Genomic DNA, 26593 nt, shown 5'->3' with positions numbered 1-26593 from the left:
TGGCTGTTCTCAGCTAGTGTGGTCAGTTGTGTAAGTATTTTATCAGATGTGAGCCTCAAAGAAGGACTTGATAAAGCTTTTGTGGAGACTGTGGAGCTCTTTTTCCCTTCATGAGAGGAAGAGCGAGAGGGATAGAAACCATACAGGTTTAAAGAAAAAGGATAACTGGGTACTTTTGCAGCAGGAAAACAGCACTAAAACCGTAATTAAATTTTATTTTATGTGATACAGGGCACAGAAAAATTTGGAATTATGTGAGATTAAAAACAAACGATCATGTGAATCTTGGAGAGTTCTCTCTCTAGTAAGACTATAAGTAGGAGGAGCAAAACTCAATCATTTTGGCTTTGCTGGTTTTGTGCTAGTTCATTAACTAGCACAAATGACTAAACCAGCAACATGATCATTTTGAAACGGATCCAAGAAGCTGGTATTTGATGCTATGAGGCCCAAGAAATAGAGGTCTGCCAAACTAACTTTAGGATGTTGGGATGGTGAAAGAGGAAGGTGATTTCATTAAAAGAATTTTGAACTAAAAAGAGAAACTTGAGCATAAGTACCGATATATAAGATATATTAGAGAATATTACCTAATTACTTTCTTCAACACTACCACCTTAAGGTCACCCATGAAGAGTCTAGCAGAAACTTTATGAGGACTGGTATAATCTCACTTAATGCTTGAGATAACTAGCACATTAATATTTTGCAGCTGTTAAAATAATGTAAGGCCAGACCCTGAAACATAGCTCTGCATATGTACAAAGAATGTGCTAATAAACTGAGAAAAGTGCTCTGATCATGAGTACTGATTATAATCTTGAACTAAGAAATAATGTTATAAACAAATCTGGCAATTATGAGATTGCAAATGTATTTCACAGAATCTAACTTTTTAATGTCACTGAGCATAAAGATTAAATTTTTAATTCTTAGAGCACTCTGTTACTTACAGTGACCATAAAGCAAATGACCTCAAAAGTAGATTTGAGAATAATCAATCAATTTATTGGAAATTGCAACCATGTAGATGCTCCTCAGTCACTTGTCTGTAAAAATAACGTCATGCTTTTTGAAAGCTATCTGGCAAACTGAGAAATTATAAATGAAAATGACCCCTTGTGTAAATGCACCAATATTTATCAATTTGTATGATGCACGGATTTCAGACCAACAGTTAGATTAATTTCTGAGAACTGATTTTAGGGACTGATAGAAATTTATTCTGATTTAAACTGAAAAATGAACCAAATGCTACAAAACACAGACTCAGAAATAGCACAGTAACATTTGTTGCCTCAAATAAGAGGAAAATCTTGCAACCTTTTTAAGAATATCCAATTGTTTAAAAAGTTTGCCATCTCTGACTCCCCATTTGATTCTACAATACGACAATCCCATTGCTAGGTTAGATGTAAAGAACTGACTAGTCTGCAGATCGCTTCATTTTTCAAGCGCATCACAAAAGCAAATTCACATATTATAAAGGGAAGTCCCTTACTCATTTCTAACCTTCTGGTCTTTATCTTTGCAACTTCCTGTAGCACTGCACAATAATTATCTTAAATGTGTAAATGAACAGTTTAATTATTTCTTCATCTTCAGAGCCCCCAGTAGTACTTGAATTGTCTCAATAAGTATTTTCATTTCATTTGATGTTGACACTTGACAAATGTGTCTGTTTAGAGCTCAGCCTCCGAAAGAATATTCTATAGAGACAAATATTTCTCATCATTTGGATCCTAAGATTACAACATAGTTCTACACAGTGTTGATGAAATAATAAGCCCTTCAGCAAAAAGCACAAAACTGTGAGTTTAGGTCATGGCAGTTAATCCTTTTGAATATATTGCTAAAAATATTTATACTGAAATACTGAATGCTACTATTCTTATTCAGTGACTACTGAATCTTTATTCAGGCAAATTTGATATAAAAGAAAATGTCTATTCTCATTCATCTATCTAGACAGATAGATAAATAACCTTCTTCCTCTCTTTGTCTCTAGCTCTTTCTAATACTGTCCAACATTATATGTAGCGTGCCTAACATTCCTCTATTTAAATCCATATTTGTTTTGCTTTAATTTTATTACATTTAGGCCTAAACATTAAATCATTTCCTTAAAGTTGTCATATAGACAAGGGAAACACACTGTGACATTTTATAAAAATATTCTGTTATGTCTGACTAAGTGCTTGGTATTAAGTAAAAAAAAGAGAAATAAAAAATAAAAAATAAAAAATGAAAGTTTTAGCTTCAGGATTTTCTCTTTGAACTATATACCAAACATTTTTCTGAAAGCTGTTCAGATATTAAACTTTGTACACTACTTGCTTAACACATTGTTTGGCACTTATTATTTATCAGAAGAAAAAGAAAACTAAATGCCTCTGATAAAATATTATAAAAGGTTCAATATCTCTTGATTTAATCTTTTTCGTATTTCAGAAATAATTTCTAATGGCAACAGCAATATTTCAGATTCAAAAAATTGCTATTAATGTTGTTATTTCACTGTGCCTTGCAACTGGTAGTTTTCTCAGAATCTGGTAGTTGCTGGAAGAGTATGAACAATGACATGAGTTATATATGTTATATTCTTTGCATCTGCAAAAAGACAGTGTATAGGAAGAGATAATATCTTTTAGTAGAACAACTGATATACATGTAGTTAAAAAAAGATAAGTTTTGGACTCAGATAAGTTTTGGCATGCTACAGATTATACTGCTTTTTTAAAGATGATAAAATATAGGACTTAACATATGTCAAATAAAGTTGTCAGTAGTTAGTTCAGTAAAGCAAATACATATTTCTATACATCAGCTTCAAGACAATAAAAAGCTAACACATCATCTTCACTACTGTCTGCATTACTTCCTGTCTTACCCATAATTCACACATCATAGTATCCAATTATCAGAAAGATAAACAGTCCAGAACTTACTAAAACAAAGAAAATGGAATAGAAAGAAAATCAGAGTCCTAAAGGAAGAGGAAAATATAGTTCTATTTCATTTTTTCCCCTTTAAAGATTCTAAATTTAAATTCAATTTGTATATTATTTTGGTAAGATGATGTTTCTGTTTTCATGTTTTGCCATCCATCATTTGGTTTACATTTAACAAAAAAACACCCCGAAGCCTAGTCATAATACACAAAATCTTCAATTAAAATCATTGGTATGCATGCCAGAACACATTTAGGACAATCTTTACTCACACTTAGGCCCTTTTTCCATGTGTCAGCTCATTTGAGGTCATTAAAAATAGAATACATATTTGACTCAAGAACATCAGGAAGTGAAGGAGGAGGGTAGCCATTTATAGCTACCTGAAATAGGATAATAGAGACATTGCCACTACTGTGCACAGAAATGAAATATGTTGTTTCTTATAAGCACTGAATTCATTCTTACAGCATGTCTTGTGCTTTTTCCAAGCAAAATGCAAAAAAAGCTACACAAATGGCGTGCAACATACTTTTGAACTAAGCCTTAAAAGGGGAATATTAAAGGCTACTGGTCTGATGGATTTAGATTTCTAGGCTCCTAAGGGATATTTTTCCCATGAAAAACACTGCTTCTTGGTACATTGTGCAAGAAACTACATGAGGAGCCAAATTCTGTTTTTCGATATATCCACAGGGCTTCTCTTTCACCAGTTTGAGCTGTTTATTTGTATTCAAGGTTAAAAATGAGCCCTAAGTAAATACTTAGGAAGTTTAGCCCTCACCAAAAAGCCAAGAAAAGAAAGTAAGGCTTTATATGTAAGAAAAGATGCAGATGCATTCATGTAACATTTCATGTATTTGCTGAGCAAACAGATGTTCAAACAGGGAATCTGCTTTAGTTCCCTCCTAGAGCTTTTGGAGGAATAAATTGTATCTTATCCTGAGTTGAACCTAAAGGCTAATTCTAACTTATTGGATTTTTATCCACAATATATGTAAAAACAACAGTATCCATTGCAGAAGGTTGTCAGTTTGCTTCTGATATCTGTGCCCATATATTTGTTGCCATTTATAACCATGGGTCCCGAATTTGAAAGGCATGTCATATGAACTGTGGCATGACAACTTTCTAGGGTACCCTTTATAAAAAGTATAATTGCATTACAACCAAATAAAATGCATTTAGCTCTCCAGCAGTAAATCACTGGCTGAGTTTTCTTTATTTCAACATTATGTCTGACTTTCAGAAGTAGTTTCCAACTATTCTGTAACAGGATAGACTTCCACTTCCAGTCATGAAGTCTTATTTGACTGTTGAGACTGGCTATTCAACCCTTATTTTGGTAACAAAATGACAAAAAAAAAAGAAGTTCCTAAGAAGTTTTATTTCACTAAAGAGAATATATATGTCACTGGAAAAACATCACATTGACTCATGATTTTACATACCCTAATGCTACATATGGAAATTCTGTGGAAAGAGATATTTGCATAGTTTCTTAGCTGTGAATTGTCAGTTTGCATTCACATACAAATTAGTTTTTACACCAATTTTTTTCCATTTATGCTCTTTTGTTTTGAGGTTTGCTAATCAGGAAAGTGCTTCCCTTTAAGACAACCAGGTAAAAATATAAATATAAATGTGAGAGCTAAAATACATTGTCCCTTGAAATCTTCTGCTGATGACAGACTCCCTTAATAACATCTTTTATTTGTTGTGTTGAATGATACCTGAAACTGTAATGATACAGTATGTGATGTCTGCTGGAATTGCACCAAGAGTATCCAATTATTATTTACTCTGTTATGGAATTATTCAGGCACAACAATACACAAATATTTTGACTTCCAGCATTGCTGTAGTAGTGATCACTTCATTTTTACAGTTACATATATTGCATTCTGTGCTATAAGTATTTGATCCCAGCTGGAACACATTGCTTACACTGAAATATAAATACATTAAAAAAAAAAACCCTCCTATACCCAAGCAATGCCTAATCAAAACACAGGTATGCAGTAGGTGTTTTAACTTAGGAAATGATATAATGCAAGATGGTAATGTTTTCATCTTACATACTAACCTTTGATATGAGGTTGTGAGAAGTACTGTGGCATGCTTTGATTTTGGACTAATATTCCATTATAAAATTATGGCTGATGAGATAGTTATTCTAATAACATATTTTGGATTGCAAAAACAATAAACTCAGTTGATACGCTCTTTGGACAGTGCAAGGAATTATGAATAAAACTTTCCAATTAAACACTAATGAATGACCTACGAATGAATGTACAGTTCAGTACTCTCTGACCAGGTTCTTTTAGATATTCCACACACAGAGAGGGTAACATTTAATATAAAAGTTTATTTTTGAAGGTTCTTACTGTCACACAGGATTTTTGTCTTAGCAGAGTGATACAGCAGTATACTGAAATCACAATACGAGTGTAAGTTACGCTTAGCCAAATCTAGCAATTGCAATATACAGTCCAATCACAACACCAATGTGATCCCTGTGACCAGCCCCTATAAAACATGCTCACTGTCACAACACTGGGTGTCACCAGGGAGAAACACATGGGCTGAAGCCAGCTCAAGCCCATTGCTCTCTTCACAATTCCTTTGGTGGTTGTTCAGGTTTTATACTCTCTGTTGGGCTCAGCCACATGTACACCTCCCCCATGCTGGTCTGGCTATCTCAGGGAGAACCATTTACACCTGGTCCAATTAACAGATACGGCTGCTTATCTAACACAAAGGCCACCCTCTGGCCCCCTTTGCCTTGAGATAAAGTCAGTTCTCTGTGCTACAGCTGTGGTTAATGAGTCACACCCTACACTATCCCTGAGCTTCATGGGGCATCTGCCCTTGCCCATCTCCTCTGAGCCTTCTTCCATTGTAGGGGTTTAGTGGTTGGTCACAAAGAACTACCTCTATTTGGGTACTGAATAACTGTTTTCTCCTTGTCTTGTGACACAAGAAGAAATAAGGTTGGAATGATGGCCTAGCAACTTATTCTAATGGTCAAAATATTTCTTGAGGATGCAGAATCAAATATTCACAGAATGAAGTGGAGGATATACACTGTGTATATTAAAAATCTTAAAAGAGAACCTGGAGTCGGATGTCTATGTCTATGTATAATGGTGAAAACCAGTATAATTCACAGAACAACAGAATGGTTGAGGTTGGAAGGGGCCTCTGGAGATCATCTAGTCCAACCTCCCTGCTCAAGCAGGGGCCTCTAGAGCACATTGCCCAGGATCGTGTCCAGGCAGGTTTTGAATATCTCCAGGGAGGGAGACTCCACAACCTCTCTGGGCAACCTGTGCCAGGGCTCAGTCACCCTCACAGGAAAGAAGTTTTTCCTCATGTTCAGAGGGACCTTCCTGTGTTTCAGTTTGTGCCTGTTGCCTCTCGTCCTATTGCTGGGCACCACTGAGAAGAGTCTGGCCCCAGCCTCTTGACACCCTCCCTTCAGATACTTGTACCCATTGAGCAGATCCCCTCTCAGTCTTTTCTTCTCCAGGCTGAACAGGCCCAGCTCCCTCAGCCTTTCCTCATAGGAGAGATGCTCCAGTCCCCTCATCATCTTTGTAGCCCTCCGCTGGACTCTCTCCAGTAGTGCCATGTCTCTCTTGCACTGGGGAGCCCAGCACTGGACACAGGACTCCAGGTGGGGCCTCCCCAGGGCTGAGTAGAGGGGCAGGATCACCTCCCTCCACCTGCTGGCAACACTCTGCCTAATGCAGCCCCAAGGATACCCTTGGCCTTCTTGGCCACGGGGGCACATTGAGGGCCTATGCTTAACTTGTTGTCCACCAGGACACCTAGGTCCTCCTCCTCAGAGCTGCTTTCCAGCAGGTCAGCCCCCAGCTTGTACTGGTGTTGCCCCAAAAGAAGGGTTCTTTTTACCCAGTGTGCAACGAGCCGAAAAGCACAGAGTCGAGATCATTTGTTTAATTCATATCTGCGCAGAGATGGGTGCTAGGTGCTAATTCCACAAAGCTAGCACACCCTCGTTACTACACAGCCAACACTTTATACAGTTTTAGCAACAGTTATCAGTACATTTTACAACTACCTTAAGTCATCCTCGTTCCCATTGGTTCCTGCTAGGTCTCGGTCTCTTCGTTTAAAGCCATGGTATCCTCTTTTTCTACTAGGCATGCATGTATGGGGAAGGGGCTTTGGTGGGTGGGCTTTTTTACTATGCTAATTGGGATAGTTTACCCCTAGTTCAAGCAGTTCTCTTTGCTTTATCAGCTGTTTTTGTTCTCAGGCTTATTTTGGTACTCCCTTATCTGGCTGACTTTTGGTGTCATCTTGTTCCTTCCTCCAGGGCTACCTTTTGTTAACTATCTGTGAAAGACTGAGTAATGCCCTATTCTCCTTTTCCCGCACACCAGCGCATGGCGTTTTTCTTCCCCAGCTGCAGGACCCTGCACTTCCCTTCACTGAACTTCAGGAGGTTCCTCTCTGCCCACCTCTCCAGCCTGTCCAGGTCCCTCTGAACGGCTGCAACCATCCGGGTGTTGACCACAGACGCCTACACAGCTGAGCACGGCAGAGCCACGGCTGCAGGCGCGGATGGGGGGAGGGGGTGTCCGCAGAGCGCCGCTGGGGCTCCGGTCACCCCTCGGCCACGCGGCTGGACCCGAGCACCGGGCGGGCTGCGGCCACCAGCAGGCACAGAGCTCCGTGGCCGCCCTCTTGACACCTTCCCTTCAGATACTTGTACACATTGATCAGATCCCCTCTCAGTCTTCTCTTCTCCAGGCTGAACAGGCCCAGCTCCCTCAGCCTTTCCTCATAGGAGAGATGCTCCGGTCCCTTCATCATCTTAGTAGCCCTTCGCTGGAGCTCCAGGAGCTCCATGTCTCTCTTGTACTGGGGAGCCCAGCACTGGACACAGGACTCCAGGTGGGGCCTCACCAGGGCTGAGTAGAGGTGTACAGTGGCCATCTCACGCATGGAGCGGGCTTCCCAGGGGCCATCTTACCCACCACAGCCCACTGTCCACATTGGCGATCTCACGCAAGGAGCGGACTGCCCAGGGTCCATCTCATCCACCACAGTCCACTGTGCATGGCAGCCATCTCACACATGGAGAAGGCTGCCCACAGGGGCCAACTCACCCACCACAGCTCACTGTCCGCATCATTCATCTCACACACACAGCAGACTGCCTTGGGGCCATCTCACCCACCACAGCCTGCTCTACACAGCAGCCATATCACAAACAGAGCAGGCTGCCCAGGGCTCATCTCATCCACCACAGCCCACTGCCCACGGTGGCCATCTCACACATGGAGCTGGCTGCCCAGAGGTCATTTCACCCATCACAGCCCACTGCGCGCAGCGGCCACCCCACACACAGAATGGGCTGCCCAGGGGCCATAACACCCACCACACCCCACTGTGCATGGTGGCCACCTCACACACGAAACGGGCTGCCCAGGAGCCATCTCACACACGGAGCGGGATGCCCATTTGCCATCACACCCAGCACAGCCCACTGTGCACAGCAGCCATCTCACAAACAGAGTGAGCTGCAGAGTGGCCATGTCACCCAACACAGCCCGCTCTGCACGTTGGCCATCTCATGCACAAAGTGGGCTACCCAGGGGCCATCTCACCCAAAACAGCCCGATGTGCACGGCAGCCATATCACACACAGAGCGGGCTGCCCAGGGGCCATTTCACCCACCACAGCCCGCTGTGCACAGTCGTCATCTCACCTACCACAGCCTGCTTCCCACGGTGGCCATCTCATACACACAGCGTGCTGCTCAGGGTCCATCTCACCCACCACAACTCCCTTCGCACTGTGGCCACCTCATATAAGGAATGGGCTTCCCAAGGGCCATCCCACCCACCACAGCCCGCGGTGTACGGCGGCCATCTCACACGCAGAGTGTGCTGCCCAGGGTCCATTTCTCCCACCACAGCCCACGGTGTATGGTGGCCCTCTCACACACAGAGCATGCTATCCAGGGTCCATCTCAACCACTACAGCCCGCTGCCCACAGTGGCTATGTCACACACGGAACGGGCTGCCCAGGAGGCATCTCACCCACCACACCCTGCTGCCAACAGCAGCCATCTCATACACGGAGCAGGCTGCCCAGGAGCCACCTGACCCACCACAGCCCCCTGCCTGTGGCGGCCATCTCACGCACGGAGCAGGCTGCCCAGGGGTCATCTCACACACTAGAGCCCGCTGCCCACAGCAGTCACCTCACACATGGAACGGGCTGCCCAGGGGCCATCTCAACCACCACAACGCACTGTCCACATCAGTCATCTCACACACGTAGCGGGCTTCCCAGGGGCCATCTCACCCACCACAGCCCGTGGTGTACGGTGGCCATCTCACACACAGAGCCGGCTGCCCAGGGGCCATCTTACGCACCACAGCCCGCTGCCCACGGCAGCAATCTCACACACGGAATGGGCTGTCCAGCGGCCATCTCAGTCACCACAGCCTGCTGTGCTTCGCGGCCATCTCACACACGGAGCGGGCTGCCCAGGGCCATCTAACCCACCACAGCAAACATCCCATGGTGGCCACCTCACACACAGAGTGGTCTGCCCAGGGGCCATGTCATCCACCACAGCCTGCTGCCCACAGAGGCCATCTCACGCACAGAACGGGCTGCCCAGGAGCCATCTCACCCACCACAGCCGGCTGCCCACAGCAGCCACCTCACACACAGAGCTGGCTGCCCAGAGGCCATCTCACCCACCACAGTCCACTGCGCACGCTGGCCATTTCACACATGGAACAGGCTGCCCCGGGGCCAACTCAACTACCACAGCCTGCTCTGCACGACGGCCACCTCACACATGGAGAAGGCTGCCCAGGGGCCATCTCACCCACCACAGCCCATTGCTCATGGTGGCTATGTCACACACAGAGCGGGTTGCCCAGGGGCCCTCTCACCCACCACAGCGAGCTGTGTACGGTCGCCATCTCACCTACCACAGCCTGCTTCCCCCAGCGGCAATCTCACACACAGAGCGGGCTGCCCAGGGTTCATCTCACCCACTACAGGCTGTTACGCACAGTGGCGATTTCACACACGGAACGGGCTGCCCAGGAGCCATTTCACCCACCACAGCCCGCTGTGCATGTCAGCCATCTCACATATGGAGAAGGCTGCCCAGGGGCCATCTCACTCATCACAGTCCGCTGTGCAGGGAGGCCGCCTCACACACAGAGCGTGCTATCCAGGGTCAATCTCACCCACTACAGCCCGCTGCCCACAGCGGCTACGTCACACACGGAACGGGCTTCCCAGGGGCCATCTCACCAAGCGGATTTCCCAGGGGCCATCTCACTCACCAGAGCCCGTTGCCCACGGTGGCTATGTCACAAACGGAGCGTCCTGCCCAGGGGCCATCTTACCCGTCAAATCTTGCTGCCCACGGTGGTCATCTAGCTCACAGAGTATGCTGCCCAAGGGCTGTCTCACCCACCAGAGCCAGCAGCCCACAGCGGCCACCTCACGCACAGAACAGGCTGCCCAGGGACCATCTCATCCACCACAACCCGATGTGCACAGCAGTCATCTCACACTCGGAGCGGGCTGCCCACAGGGGCCATCTCATCCACCAGAGCTCGCTGCCCACTACGGCCATCTCACACATGGAACGGGCTGCCTAGGGGCCAATTCACCCACCACAGCCCACTGCGCATAGCAGCCATCTCACCCACGGAACGGGGAGACCAGGGGCCATCTCACCCACCGCAGTCCGCTGTGCGTGGCAGCTATCTCACGCATGGAGCGTGTTGCCGAGGCACCATCTCACTCACCACAGTCTGTGGTCCATATCGGCAATCTCAAACATGGAGAAGGTTGCCCACAGGGGCCATCTCACCCACCACAGCCCACTGCCCTTGGCAGCCATCTCACACATGGAATGGGCTGCCCAGGGGCCATCTCGCACATGCAGCGGGATTCCCAGTTGCCATTACACCCAGCACAGCCTACTGTCAATAGCAGCCATCTCACAACTGGAGCGAGTTGCCAAGGAGCCATCTCACCCATCACAGGACACTGTGCACAGTGGACATCTCATGCACGAAGTGGGTTGCCCACAGCGGCCATCTCACCCACCACAGCCTGCTGCGCACGGCAGTCATGTCACAAACAGACCATGCTGCCCAGAGGCCATCTCACCCACCACAGCCCACTGCCCATGGCAGTCATCTCACACATGGAATGGGCAGCCCAGGGGCCATCTCACACAGGGAGTGGGATACCCAGTTGCCATCACACCCAGCACAACCCACTGTGCACAGCAGCCATCTCACAAATGGAGCGTGCTGCCCAGGGTCCATCTCATCCACCACAGCCCACTGTGCACGGCAGCCATCTCACACATGGAGAAGGCTGCCCACAGGGGCCAACTCACCCACCACAGCTGGCTTCACATGGCGGCCATCTAACGCACAGAGCGGGCTTCTCAGGAGCCATCTGACCCACCACAGCCTGCTGTGCACGGAGGCCATCTCACATACAGAGTGTACTACCCAGGGGCAATCTCACCCACCACAGCTCACTGCCCATGGGAGCCATCTCACGCACGGAACGGGCTGCCCAGGGGCAGTCTTATCCATCACAGCCCACTTTGCAAGGTGGCCATCTCACACACAGAACATGCTGTCCAGGGTCCATCTCACCCATCACAGTCCACTGTCCACATCGGTCATCTCACACATGGAACGGGCTGCCCAGGGGCCATCTCACACATGGAGCATGATGCCCAGTCGCCATCACACCCGGCACAGCCCACTGCGCACAGCAGCCACATCACAAAAACAGCGAGCTGCCCAGGGCCCATCTCACCCACCACAGCCCCCTGCCTGTGGCGGCCATCTCACGCACGGAGTGGGCTGCCCAGGGGTCGTCTCACACACTAGAGCCCGCTGCCCACGGTGGCCATTTCACACACGGAATGGGCAGCCCAGGGGCCATCTCACACATGGAGTGGGATACCCAGTTGCCATCACACCCAGCACAGCCCACTGTGCATAGCAGCCATATCACAAATGGAGTGAGTTGCCCAGGGGCCTTCTCATCCACCACAGCCCACTGAGCACAGTGGCCATCTCACGCAGAAAACAGGCTGCCCAGGGGCCATCTCACCCACCATAGCCCACTGTGTATGGCAGCCATCTCACACAACGAGTGGGCTGCCCAAGGGCCATTTCACCCACCACAGCCTGCTGCCCACGGCGCCCACCTCACACACAGAGCAGGCTGCCCACAGGGGCCATCTCACCGACCACAGCCCACTGTGCACAGTGGCCATCTCACACACGAAGCGAGATGCCCAAGGCAGCCATCTCACCCATGACAGCCTGCTGTGCATGGCAGCCGTGACAAACACGTAGCGGGCTGCCGAGGGGCCATCTCACCCACCACACCCGCTGTCCACGGTGGTCATCTCACACACGGAGTGGGCTGCCCACAGGGGCCATCTCACCCATCACAGCCCACGATAGCCATCTCACACAAGGAGCGGGCTACCCAGGGGCCAATTTACCCACCACAGTCCACTGCGCACAGTGACCATCTCACCCATGGAACAGGCTGTCCAGGGGCCATCTCATCCACCACAGCCTGCTGTGCATAGCCATCTCACCTACCACAGTCCGCTGCCCACGGCAGCTATGTCACACACAGAGTGGTCTGCCCAGGGGCCATCTCACCCACCACAGCCCGATGTTAATGGCAGCCATCTCACACACAGAGCGGGCTGCCCACAGGGGCCATCTCACCCACCACAGTCCACTGTGCCCGGTGCCCATCTCACACACAAAGTGGGCTGCCCAGGGGCCAATTCACCCACCACAGCCCACTGCGCATAGCAGCCATCTCACCTATGGAACGGGCAGTCCAGGGGCCACCTCTCCCACAACAGCCTGCTGTGTGCTGCGACCATCTCACACGCCGAGCGGGTTGCCCATAGAGCCGTTTCACTCATCACATCCTGCTACCCATGGTGCCCATGTCACACACGGAGCGGGCTGCCCAGGGGCCACCTCACCCACCACAGCCCGCTGTGCACAACGGCCATCTCACAAATGGAACGGGTTGTCCAGGGGCCACCTCACCCACCACAGCCCATTGTGCGAGCCAGGAATCTCACGCACGGAGAAGGCTTCCGAGGAGCCATCTCACAAATCACATCCTGCTGTGCATGGCCACCATCTCACCCACCACAGCTCACTTTCCATGGCGGCCATCTCACGCACAGAGCTGGCTGCCCAGGGGTCATCTCACCCACCACAGCCCACTGTTCAAATCGGTGATCTCAGGCATGGAGCGGGCTGCCCAGGGGCCATCTCATCCACCACAGCCCACTGGGCACAGCAGCCATCTCACACATGGAGGGGTCTGCCCAGGGGCCATCTCACTCACCAGAACCTGCTGCCCACCACGTCCCTCTCACACACGGAGTGGGCAGCCCACAGCAGCCATCTCACCCACCACAGCTCGCTGTGCATGGCGGCCATCTCACACATGGAACAGGCTGCCCACAGGGGCCATCTCACCCACCACAACCCACTGCCAGAGGCGGTCATCATACGCACAGAGTGGGCTGCCAGGAGACACCTCACCCACCACAGTCTGCTGTGCACGGCGGCCATCTCACACATGGAGCGGACTGCCCGCAGGGGCCATCTCACCCACCACAACCCACTGCCAGAGGCGGTCATCATACACACAGAGTGGGCTGCCAGGAGACACCTCACCCACCACAGTCTGCTGTGCACGGCGGCCATCTCACACATGGAGCAGGCTGCACACAGGGGCCATCTCACCCACCACAACCCACTGCCAATGGTGGCCATCTCATGCACGGAGTGGGCTGCCCAAGGTAATCTCACTCACCGCAGCCCACTGTACACAGTGGCCATGTCACGCCAGAAGCGGGCTGCCCATGGCGGACATCTCACCTGCCATAGCCCCCTACCCATGGTGGCCATCTGTAACATGGAATGGGCTGCCCAGGTGTCATGTCACTCACCACAGCCCGCTTCCCTCAGTGGCCATCTTGCCCAACACAGAGCGGACTGCCCAGAGGCCATTTCACCTACCATATCCCACTTCGCCCGGTGGCCATCTCACACACAGAGCGGGCTGCCCAGTTGCCATCACACCCACCACAGCCCACTGCACATAGTGGCCACCTCAGACATGGAACGGGCTGCCCACATGCCATCTCACCCACCAGAGGCCGCTGTCCATGGCGGCCATCTCACACACGGAGCAGGCTGCCCAGGGGCCATCTCACCCACCACAGCCTGCTGTCTGTGGCAGTCATCTCGCACATGGAGTGGGTAGGCCATGGGGCATCTCATTCACAACAGCTTGCTGTGCACGGCAGCCATCTCACACACACAGCACGATGCCCAAGGTCATCTCACCCACCACAGCCCACTGTGCATGGTGGCCATCTCACGCATGAAGCAGGCTGCCCACAGCGGCCATCTCACCCACCATAGCCCACTGCCCGCGGCGGCCATCTGAAACATGGAGTGATCTGCCCAGGGGCCATCTCACCCTTCACAACACGCTGTGCATGGTGGCCATCTCACATATGAAGCAAGCTGCCCAGGGGCCATGTCACCCACCACAGCCCACTGCAACCATCTCACACATGGAGCAGGCTGCCCAGGGGCCATCTCACACACAGGGCCTTGCACCAGGCCTCCTTGGCCCACTTGTCCCTCCTGTTGCCAGAAGGGACTGTCCCTCCACATCAGCCTCTCTGTACACTGTCCAGCCAGAGGAAAAACAAGTTGTTGATGAGACTTTATACCACCCTGAGCTTGACCTACTGCTCTTCAGCAGACTTATCAGAAGATAAATAGCAGGCTGCAAGGAGACATTTTAAAGAGAATCCCCCTCCCCACCCCGCCAAGGTATGGTTTGTGGAAATAGCCGGTGTGGCGCAGTGAGTCAAAGATGGTGATGTGCCCCCCTGAGGCGTTGTGATGCGTGGCGAACAGCACTCGGCAGGTCTGTTCCCCACGAGAAGCTGGGGAGAACTGACCCTCACTGCGCTCGGGACGTGAACCGAAAAGCAGCAATAACATCGTTAAGGATCCTCGAGGGAGGGACGGACCCCGTTTCAGGGTAAGAAGGAAGACGAACATAGCAGGCTCGCCGTGCCCCCCCAGCTAGGGCGACACGGGCTGGCCGCGGGGATGCAGGCGAACAAGGGTGCCGGGCTGCGCGGGGAGGCGGCGCGCCCCTTCTCTCCGGGAGGTGGCGCCGCAGCTGCGCCGCAGGGGCACGGTGCGGCCGGGCTGCTACCTGGGCTGCTGCCGGCCGCCCCTCCAGAGAGGCGGGCTCCCTCCTGCCCCGTGGGCAGGGCCACGTCGGGAATCCCCCGCAGGTACTGGGCAGATCTCTCAAAATGTCTATGTCTTTCCCAGGGAGAGACGTTGTAGCAGGGTTCCTTTAGTCAAGAAGCTCTTCCATTAGTTTTTACACACATGGGCACATGTATATACATACACACACAAACTTGCCTTCTTTCAAATGGTCTGTATAGGCAGAAGGATGGGTAGGATACAGCTGGGGTGTACTGAATCCAGCTCCATGTGCAACACGTAACTGGAGCTATGTGCTTGCTTGGCTAGCAATCCCCTTCTGATAGCTCCTCTTGCAGGTATTTTATTTTTCCTTTGTGTTTTGCACCATCAAGATGTGATAGGCATTACCATCAATTGAGGCTTGTGATGGGGCCATCAGAATTAATCAGAATTCCCACTGGAATTTTGTATGCTTTGGCAAATACCTGAAACTAGATGTTATTAAAGGCAACTTGTAAAAAAAAAAAATCTGGTATGTAAGACTGCAAAGGAAAAAGAACAAAATTTTTTAGGCCAATCATAATATGTTATATTATGCTATAATATGCATGGTAGGTATAGCAGCAATGCTATACATACCATATACATACCATAGCTTTCTACAGATCACCCCCCCCCCCACTGATGTGGATAGAAACAAAATTAGTAGGGCCAAGAGACCATATGAAGAACAGCAAAATATTGAATAATTCTTGCACTTCTTCAGAAATGTCATCAAAAGGACCAGTTAACATGCAAATCAGTAAAAAAAAAGCAATAAACAATAAAAATGATAAAAATATTTCACAAAAATCAAATGAATGAATACTTTTTTTAACCCTTTCTTAGTCATTACTTCGTACCGGAGGACCCTAGCAGACAGTTATACTTTGAAATAAATAACACCGAGAAACTTTTAGAAGGTGATTTGTCAAAACAACACATACCGGAACAAACTGATTATTTCATTTGAAAAAATTGCAAATACTCGATGTTACTCATTTAGCAGTAGACAACCAGCAGATACAATTTGTTTTTTCTTCTAAAAAAACTGATTAGGAAGGCATACTGGAAGGATAATTTGCTCTACTCAGATATACTGATGGCCTCTAAATTAACTGCACGTACTCAAAAACAAGACTAAGATGTAATTGTGCATAGCACTGTGAAAACATCTTAATGCACAACAGCAATCAAAAAGTACTTGTAAGATATTAAGATGGGATGCTGACTAACAATGAAAATCTTACAATGTTGTAACATATGATCTGCTGATTTACTGTCATGTGAATACCAAGTTCAGATACTGTTTGGAGGCTGTCAAAACATCACAGAAAATATATCTCAAACAGAGATATGTCAGATAGATAGAATGACAATACATATCTTTAGGCATATGGAAGGAAGAAATTAAAAACTGGGATTGATTAGTGCAAAAAATGATACGAAGATAGATAAAATAGAGTGGTGATTCCCCAATCTTTGTTGTCTCATGAGCAAGAATATTGAAGATGCAGCGTGTTTAATATCATACTTTGCTCCCTCTGTCAGGTCTCACTTTTTACTTTAGTTTCCTGTGGCAGTGAGCAACATTAAAACGTCTCACAGGCAACGAACGGGTTGCTATGAGCTATGCACTGGAGACTGCTTGGATAGAGGAATATGTGAAATTATTAATATTACAGGGAAGGTTTATCAGGAAGTATCTGTACAGCATTAGGTAACAGTATGGATAATATCTATGGATAATAATTATCTGTATGAGTAATAATTGTATCTGTCATTTACTGATAATTCTTATTAGGATAAAATATTTATAAAGGATGTTTCATGTTTCAAAATAAAAGCTAACCGTTATGGATATTAGGGCTGGAAAGAAATTTCCTCATAGATTTATTATCTCATAAGCGCCCATTATGGGGGTTCTTCTGACTTCCACCAAGTCAAAAAGCAAATAGATAAAGCAGGGTGTAACGCCTATCAGCTGATGCCGTATTCAGGACTAGATGTCTTATCCGTTAAAAAACTGAAGATACTTAGTAGTGATTTTGCATCCAATGATGTCAATAGGAGTGGCACATAGAGATTAAACCTATGGTCCCAGGGGTCTTTTCTCATTAAAAATGCAAAATTAAATGACAATTTCGCATTTGAGGTACACACAGTGTTCATGCCTTCAGCACTGAGCATATAAAAGAGCCTTACAATGGACTTTACTATTTAATTCATATTGTCAGTCTATATGAGCAGTTTTAAGTTTTAAGTAACTATCAAAACAGATGAGAACAGATGCGAGAGAGGACATCCCACATGAGGCTAGAAGATGGGGAGTGATGCGCCTCTCTATCTAATGCACTACTGTGACTTTCCTGGAAGATTTTGCAACAGTCCCAAAGAGTTAATTTAATGTAGAGGTGGGAAAAGGCATGGAAACTTCACAAAGATTTTATGAATCCACAGAAACTAGAACTTTAATCATTAATGTCCATCAAATTGTGCACTATCCGTCTGCGGGCTACTGAAGGCTATGTAAAGACAGGCTTTCTGGGAGCGGGATTGAAGGCATGCTAATCTGGCATTGGGAAGAGGGGTGGCAGCTAAACATGTTGGCTGAATAAAGGTCACAACAACAGACTACAAAATGCAATACATTAATGCCTTTAAATGACAGAATACTAGGTTGTTATAAGCAAGGGAAGGATCCTACTGGTTTTATTTGTTGTAATCACTTGTAAACGTCTTTGTTTTCTTCTGTATATGGCAGGAACTATGCAAACATAGGTAAGAAGTTACTAGTGTCTAGCATACTTTCATCCCCCCACATCTTCTGGCTGAAGATGGAGAAGGCACGTTTCCTCATGTAAATGCTCCCATTTCCCCCTTTCCCCCTGAATCGAAGTCAGCTCTTCCGTGAGGAGAATGCCAGGGCACAACAAAAACGCATACTGCCGACTATAAAAAGGAAGCAAAAGCAAATAAAGCGTGTAGCGTCAAAAAAAGAAAAAAAAAACACCCTGCCCTACAGGACAAATAATAATAAAAAAAGACTGGTGTTCCTTGCGGCCATTTGGTGTGAGGAGCCGCCCGCCCTTCTCCCCGCGGCTGCGGCGGGGCCGGCGCGGCTCCGCCGACCGCTCGCCCCCCGCGTGCGGCGGCACGGGGGGGAGCGCGGCAGGAGAGACGGTCCGCCATATTCCTGCCTCACCACGCCCGCGGAGCCAAGCCATGCATGCCTCAGCTCTCGCCTGCCTCCTCGGCCTCGCCGGCAGCTCCCCCTCTGCCCGCCCCCTCTCTCTTCCTTACTGTCAGGGCCGGGCCAAGCCGCCACCGCTCCCCAGCCGCGGCTCTCCCCGCCAGAGGGGCGAGCGGCCGCCCCGCTGCCGCACCGGGAAGGAGGGTCCGCTGCGAGGAAGCTCCGCCGTTAGGCGCACGCCGAGCTTGCCAGGCGGCAGCAGCCTCGCCCACCCCCGGAGGAGCCGGGCTCTGGCATCGGGGCGGGTGCGAGGCAGGAAGATGTGTGTGTGGAAGCAGGGAGGGACCAGCGGGCATTAGCGCTTCAGTAGGGGTGGGCACGGCGGAGCGCCGCGGGGGTGTCGCTCGCGCGGGACACTCGGGGACCGCGCTGGCTGCAGGAGGAGGCGAGGAGTGGCTGTGCCGAGTGGCTCCGCTCGCCTGGGTAGCGCTGCTGCCGCCGCGGCTGCTTCGGTGGATGTTTCCATGTTGTTTGGTGCATGATTTAGAGGAGAGGAGGAGCTGGAAGCGGCGAGTGGCAGAGGCGAGGGGGATCCGCGCCGCCGGGGGCCCTGTCTCTTCCTCCTTGCCCGTGCGTGGCATCGAGGGAGCTGCCCGCGCCTGCCCTGCGGTGCCCGGGCCGGGGCTGGCGGGCAGAGAGCGCCTGAGTCTCCCGGGACCGGTGCTGCGGCGGGGTGTGTGTGTGTGCGTGCGTTTTTAGGGGGGGTGGGGGTTGTGTCTGAACCAGTGAGGAAGAATGACTCTGGAGTCCATCATGGCGTGCTGCCTGAGCGAGGAAGCCAAGGAAGCCCGGCGGATCAACGACGAGATCGAACGGCAGCTGCGCCGGGACAAGCGGGACGCCCGCCGCGAGCTGAAGCTGCTGCTGCTGGGTGAGTGCTGGCTGCCGCCGCCCGTCCGGCCCGGCCCGGCTCGGCCCGGCCTGGCCAGTCTGGTCTCCCGGCGCGGCGCGGGCCGCCGCTGCCGGCGCACACGCCTCAGGTGCTGCCGAGGGTGCCGTGCTGACATCGCCGCCAGCTCCTCGGCCGCCCCCGCGGCGGGGGCTGCTGGCCGTGCCTGGCCACCACTGTATGCCGGTGTGCGGGCAGCGGCGGGGCGCCGTCGCGAGGTGCCTGACGGCGGCTCCTGCGGGGGGCAGGGGGGGTTGTGATGTGGCCTTCCAAAATGGAGTGGGAGGAATGGCTGCGCGAGAGGGGCCGGGGGGCGGTGGCGGCGGTGTAGGAGAGGGATGACAAGCCAGCGGATTAATGAAATAGCTCGCCGGGGGAGTCGCTTTGCAGATTGATGGTGACAGGCTTTAATATCCACATTGTTCTGCGAGCCCTGGAAAGGTTGTTGGCTCACTGGTTGCATTTTTTTTAATTTTGATTTTTATTTCATGAGGTAAACTGGGATAAGGGGTTTATGCTTAGATTGTAGACCAATTTTAAAAACAGAAGGAAAAAGAAAGCATAAAGCCCCCGATGCACGCACGAAGCTGAAGAGTAACCTGAAGTATGCTGGAAGATGACAGGCTCTTTAATACCTTCGAAATCCAGCCACTGCTCAGGAAATACGATTTATTGCATCATTTCTCCTTAATTAAAACAGAGGCTGTTATTTTGGAACTGCCAGCGTGCAAAGGCAGTGTTTATCTAATAGGAATTTGGCTTGTGCTAAAATAAGCCTTTTGAATTAAAATACGTTTGTCTGTATTGGATGTGCTCCACTCTGTTGTGTTGTGCCAAAGATTTGTATACATGACACAAGACAAAAGTAGTGATTTATATTGGAGGATAAACTGCCTTTTCAATGAGGTAAGGAGAGTTGAAAGGAAAAGTCAGGATTTAGGTGAATGCTTGTTTATGAATGTGTTATTTTCTACTTTACAGAAGACAAACTGTATTATTTATGTGGAGAAAGATGTTGGGATTCTTCACTCGTGTGAAAAAGGAGTGGTGAAGACAGATATGCTACCAGTAATAACGTTCTATCTCATTTTGGCCTAATTTTGGTTGGTGGAAGCACATGTGACTGTTTCAAGATCCAAAAAGAAGATAAAATAGAGGATATATAGTTTGTATTTGCTTAATTTTATGGATGTTTAAGTATAATTACTTAATTATATACATCCTCTTCAGGAGAGGCAGTTGGCATTTTTTGACTTGTTTCTGCATTTCACTCGTTTTCTTGCAGTAATGCTAGAGGTTTCTTCCAAGTTTAAAAAAAAAAGTATGACATTTAGCGAATGATGCCCACCCAGAGAAGTATGACATTTAGCGAATATATACCACCCAGAGAAGGAATTCAGAGGTTCAGTTCTGTGATCAGTAATGCAGAGCTTGCATTGCTTTGTAAGATCCACCCCCTGGAACATTAAGTGTATCGGTAGATAATAGTAGATTGGGGCCTAACTGTGACATTACTTTAGACCAAATGAAATGTGGTGATCTTGGAGAGAATAGAGAAGTAATCAATTAGAGATCTTTGGAGAAAACTCGCTGATTGCCTGTATGAAAGCTTTTGTTTGTTTGTTTGTTTTTTGTTCTGCATATATTGACATCAGTATAAACCAAGAGTGTTGCTATGCTTATGAAGGCTTAAGCATGATGCACTTGAAACCAAGAGAGATAAATGTTCTGCTTCATGCTTAATAGCATATCTGTTTTTGTGCATAGTAAAACCAGTACAGAAATTGTTGTTGCGTACACATTTTTCATATTGTACTTTGTCAACCTCAGTCATATATTTGACTGAAAGTGTTTGTGCATGTGCAGTTGTTTGGATTAACACTTAATGATCTCATCTTGTAAAATGCAGTATAGTGGTGAACCACTGTTGAAGTTATGGGGTTGGGTAGGGATTCAAGTTTTGATTTATAAACAAATTCTGAGGAAACCTTTTTGTTTTTATTAGTAGGTTTATTTTAGATATACAACAGCACTCCCCCCAACTCTCACTGCTTCCCAAGCATAGTCAGTTGTTCAGTTCTTAAGTTTGTGTTGTTTGTGTGGGCCATTTGTATGGTTATAGACAGACAAACCCATTTTAGCAATAGGAAAATAGTCACTAAAAATGGTGAGACTGGGAACACAAATAATGTCTCAGATTGGTAAAGTTTTTGGGTTTTTTTTTTTAAGTGCCAACTTCTCAGTCCCACTTTGAAAAGTGTTGTGGGACTTACAAGCCTAAGTGAGTTAAAGGCTTTTGAACATGGGACTTAAGGTATATCCTTTTGATCATAAGGAGAGTAGCAGCACAACTTAAGCTCTGAGCCATGTTAATTGGCCATGCGGGCTCTTTGAACTTGTTGCAAGTGCAGAGTAAAAGGTTTTAAGGAACAAATGAGCATGTCTATGCCAGATTTTTTTTTCTTATTTAAAACTTAGACATACATACAAATGGAGCAAATATTTAAACACCCCCCCCCCAAACAAAACTAGCCTTTACCAGGTCAGAAAAGAGGGTTGTTCTCCTCCCCCCTCCATAACTTGTAGAAATTATAGTGCTTCCTTGTAAAGTGAAATAGGTTTTTTTCCCAGTTGTGTAGGAAGTGTTTACTGTATGACACACACTGTGATGTGTACAACCATCTTGTGTATTAATAATTATATCTTTTTATTCTTCATTTGATCAGGGTTTAAAATGTTATAAGTCTTTTCTAGAAAACCTACATTGCATTGTAAGATTATTTTTAAAGATAAGCTTAAAAATAAGCCCTCTCTGTGCTTAGATAGTAAAATACCACTTTGGGGGTCCTGTTCTGATCTGTCCTAAAAATTAGGCAAAGTATTTTTTTTTTTTTTAAACTATTGTAATTCTAAAAATCCAGCACTCAGGAATATACACTGAAATGTATTTCAAAGACATAGTAGTAGTTCTGCTATCAAAACTTGGCTGTAATGTTTAAGGTACTTTGGAACAAATTCAATCTTCCACTGAATTCGGTTTTAATCTAATGTATTTTCCAAATTCTTTTGGATTTCATTACTGCTAAACACTTTGTAAAAACTCTGATTGTTCTCCAGAGCTTAAAGTTGTTAATATCCATCCATTGTTTGCTGTTAGCTGTAAAAACCACTTGTATTATTTTTATAGTAGGAAAAAGGAGATGTTTTTAATATGTTTTTTGTTGTTATATGCCAAACAATGTACAGTATTGTGTGCTTGTGTTTTAAGCCTCTATGTACATTATCTTTTTTAAGTAGTAAGAACCATGTGCTCTAGCTGTTCTATGTATATCATTTTGATTGTCATCAGTAGAAATTTTGCCTAGTCTAGGAAAGCAGTGTTTGGGCCTCAGTGACAGATTGTAGCCATAAACCTTCGCCACTGGACATACTCTACCTGTACATGGGTATATATTTATATTATACATTATTTTCTCAGCAGGAAGTGCCTTGAGTACCTTAAGAAAATTAACTAGCTGTATCTTGCTAGCTGGCTAGTTATGTCAATATATCTGTAAACCTTGGTCAAATTAAGTATTGGAGAGCCTGACAGCGTGTTCGCTCTTTTGCATCATGCTTGCTGGTATAGTGGCATGCACAAACATGGTTCTTAAGGGGTGAGTGTTCTTTACGTTAGAGATAGCAGATGTGTCAGTGAAGCGAGGTGTCAGATATGAGTGTCCTTTCATTCTCTATCTGTTACCAAAGGAAACAGGTGGAAGATAAGCCACTTGAATGAGAGGAATTGCAAACAGTCTTCACGAGAAAGACACTTCTTGAATCTAGGGTGAATATCCAGTAAACCTACAGGATTTATATGCATTTATTTTCTTATACTGTGTCAGCTGAATTAAAGATTTGCATGCAGAACTCTCTGAATTAACAAAGACTTGGATTTTCTTTAGAAAACTTGAAGAGGAAGTAGGGCCATTAAGCCAACAATGGATTACACTGGTTTTATATAACTTTTTCATCAACTAGAGAAACAAGCACACTTCCTTATTTTTCATGTAATTTAACTGCTGCATGTGGTTTATTAAAATAGAACAGGACAGAGTGGCAATTTCTCACAGAAGACATTGCAGTAAATCTCTGCTGGTATATTATTTCTCAGATTTGTGTCTTGGTACGTGAATGCATTATAATGAGAATTTTGAGAAGTCGTACATAAATGAATTTCCTGTTTATATATACATTGACCAACTCTTGCAGCTTTGGCCACACATTGTTTGTTGTTGTGTGGTGTGTCCACCCCCCCCCCCCCCCCCCCCGATGTTTATTGCAGTTACTAAGCTGTTTAGAGATGATTTTTGGGGATGTACAAATTATTTGACTAGCCAACCGGGGCAAGCCAAATAACAAACATTGAGTATTAAATAGACATACTGTCTATTAGCTTTATTGGTCTTGAAAACCATAAATCTCAGACAGCAGCTTCTGTTACAGCCAAATCCATTCAAAATTGTTTGGAAAAAAAGTGTGTACAATACATGCAAGTGTAATGTAAGGTAAGCCAGCGTAGTGATCAAAGACTTCCTATTGTATCCATTTCAGTGGTTTTATCTTCAGAAGAGCAGCATTTAGCATGAAGGTTCAAGTGCACCTTTGAGTATGTTAAGATACCTGTTTTTCTGTAATGGAGTCCTTAACTGTGCTTGATGAGAAAATTACACAGTTGTATCCAGCTCTCGTGTATTTTTGGTAGGCTGCTTTGCAGCTCTTTGTCTCAGTTTCCTTAACTGCAAAATAAGGATGATAACAAACCATGAGAGACTTGCACATCTGCTGTTGATTAAAAATGTGTTCAGCATGAAAATTGTTAATGCAAAAATGCTGAATGTTGTTAAGAATAGGTTAAACAAGGAGTTAAAATCAATTTCAGGTTTGCATCTGTGTTCAAGTCCTCTGTAAAATTTTGGTGTTTTTTACAGTCCAGTTTTGTTATTTGGTTTCATCTTTCCCTGCTGTATTCTGAAATACCTATGCAAATAGACAGTTTACTTATATAAGTAGATAAACTGATACAATGAGTTTCAGTTGTGTGCACAAAGTTAAAAATACTGATATTGGGCAGTATATTCTAATTGACTATTTTCTTTGCTCTTCATTAAATCAGAAAACTTACTATTTTGAAACAGAATTGTAACCTTTTCTTATTATCTTGTTATCTTATTATATGACTTATTATCCATCCTTATATTCACATTGAACACTTTAAAATATTTTAAAGCAATTACTACAGTATACATTTACAATTAGGAAATAAACAGATACTTAATATACATCCAGATGTCTGTTGTAACTGTACTGGTAAGTATTTCTTACTTTGGAGAAGCTACTTCTAAGGATATATAATTTAATTCTAGATGCAGAACACTGCTATATTCCAGCATATATGGGTGTAAATGTCATATATATATATATAAAGTAACTGTTTTTGATAAAACATGATTAATGATCTTGATATCAGTGTGATACCACTGATCCATCACTAAGGAATATTTTATTTTCAGTCCTTACAATGGGTTTTTTGTTTTGGTTTTTGTTCTTCATAGAAGTGATCTGCTCCCACTGAAGTTAATAGGAATTAGCTTAGAGCCTGAATAGTCAAAGAATTCTGACTAAGTTAATTTTATTCATATGTCAGAGAGCCAAGGGACCCCACATTTTAACGCGAGATAAAGAACGCAATATTGAATTAGTAGAGGAGGGGAAAATATATGCTGAATAGAGGAATCTCTTGAGAAGGGACCTCTGGGTGTATGCAGCAATGTTAAGAAATAATAATTCTGCTTTTTTAGCTCCTTCAAATTGTTTTTGTTGGTGTATAATGGCAATTTCATAAGGGAAAGCATTTCTTTTGAAGTAATATGTCAGTCTGTGCAAAATTAATCCCAGGAAGGTGTGAAGTAGCATTATAAGGTAGACGTGATTAATGGTAACTAAATTTGTTGCAATAACAGAATACTATAAACACTGAGCATTTTTTTCTTGCTTTGCCGAATGGAATAACACTCGGGAAAGATCTATTTTCACACTTGAATACTACTATGTATGAACAGCTGTTACTAATAAAATTATGGGAAGTTTTTCAACATTCACCTTTTATTTGCTCTACTTATAAAAAGTCTGACTGGCAAGAACCAAGAGCAAGAAAGCAATGTCAAAACCGAGGAAGGACTTGAATGTAGGAAATATTAGGAAGCCGTATATACAGTATTCTTAGCATGAAGGAAGTAAGCGTGCGAAATTTCCTGCTTGTCTTTGGCGGTGTCTCCTGCTTTGCTTTTGAGGAGTAAGTGTGTGGCAGGTTTTAAATGTTGTGTTAACCCTGTGGCAAAGAAATGAGGTGCATTAACATTGAAGGGCATGAGTCTAAGTGACGACACAGTTTTGAAAGTTTTAGGAGATATTGAGGAAGTTCCAGGAACAGTACAAATGTTTTTTCAAGCTAAATTAAAGATTAAATCTTAGATGTTCTGAAAGCACATTGTTCCCCCAATAAGTAATGTTGATATAGAAACTGAACTGAAGGGTGATTGTCTACAGATTATTTGTCCTTTGTGGGTTTTTAAAGGATAAATTGCATGGAATAATCAAACTGTTTAATTTGCACACTATGTTTAGAGTTTAGAGCTGGGTCAGTACTGTAGAGTTTTGTCACAGAATCCCTGCGTGGTTGCAGTTGCCAGCAGAAGAGTGCTGCTGTTTGCTTTGCTTATGCATTTGAGAAGGTGATGTGGCTATGCCAGAAAACCAGAAAAAAACTCACCAAATAGAAGATTCCTCCTTTGGTCCATTTGAGCAGAATCCTCCAACAAACTACTGATGGGAAATACATGGCTTAGACAAGCCCCATCGTGGTTCTTCAGCTTATCTTTCTGTAGAGCGGAGGTGAGGTATAATATGTGCACAGAGTGAATAAAGCGGTAGGACATCAGAAAATTCCTGAAAATGGAAAGCGTGAATGAATTGCCTAGAGAGGTTGTGGAGTCTCCTTCCCTGGAGATATTCAAAACCTGCCTGGACACAATCCTGGGCAATGTGCTCTAGAGGACCCTGCTTGAGCAGGGGGGTTG

The 26593-nt window shown here is 46.2% G+C and overlaps 1 protein-coding gene across 1 annotated transcript in view; it reads left to right on the top strand.

The window, feature by feature from the left end:
* Positions 1-18506: 18506 nt before the first annotated feature.
* Positions 18507-26593, top strand: part of LOC104146280 (guanine nucleotide-binding protein G(q) subunit alpha) — a 130286-nt gene continuing 122199 nt past the window's right edge. The window contains exon 1 of the mRNA XM_068925598.1: positions 18507-19457. Coding sequence (XP_068781699.1) covers positions 19322-19457 — 136 coding nt within the window. The 5' untranslated portion in view covers positions 18507-19321. The remainder of the gene's footprint in view (positions 19458-26593) is intronic.

Source organism: Struthio camelus, chromosome W, assembly GCF_040807025.1.
Source record: "Struthio camelus isolate bStrCam1 chromosome W, bStrCam1.hap1, whole genome shotgun sequence".
Classification (NCBI taxonomy): domain Eukaryota; kingdom Metazoa; phylum Chordata; class Aves; order Struthioniformes; family Struthionidae; genus Struthio; species Struthio camelus.
Note: the sequence above shows the minus strand (reverse complement) of the source record. Positions and strands in the feature narration are given on the sequence as shown.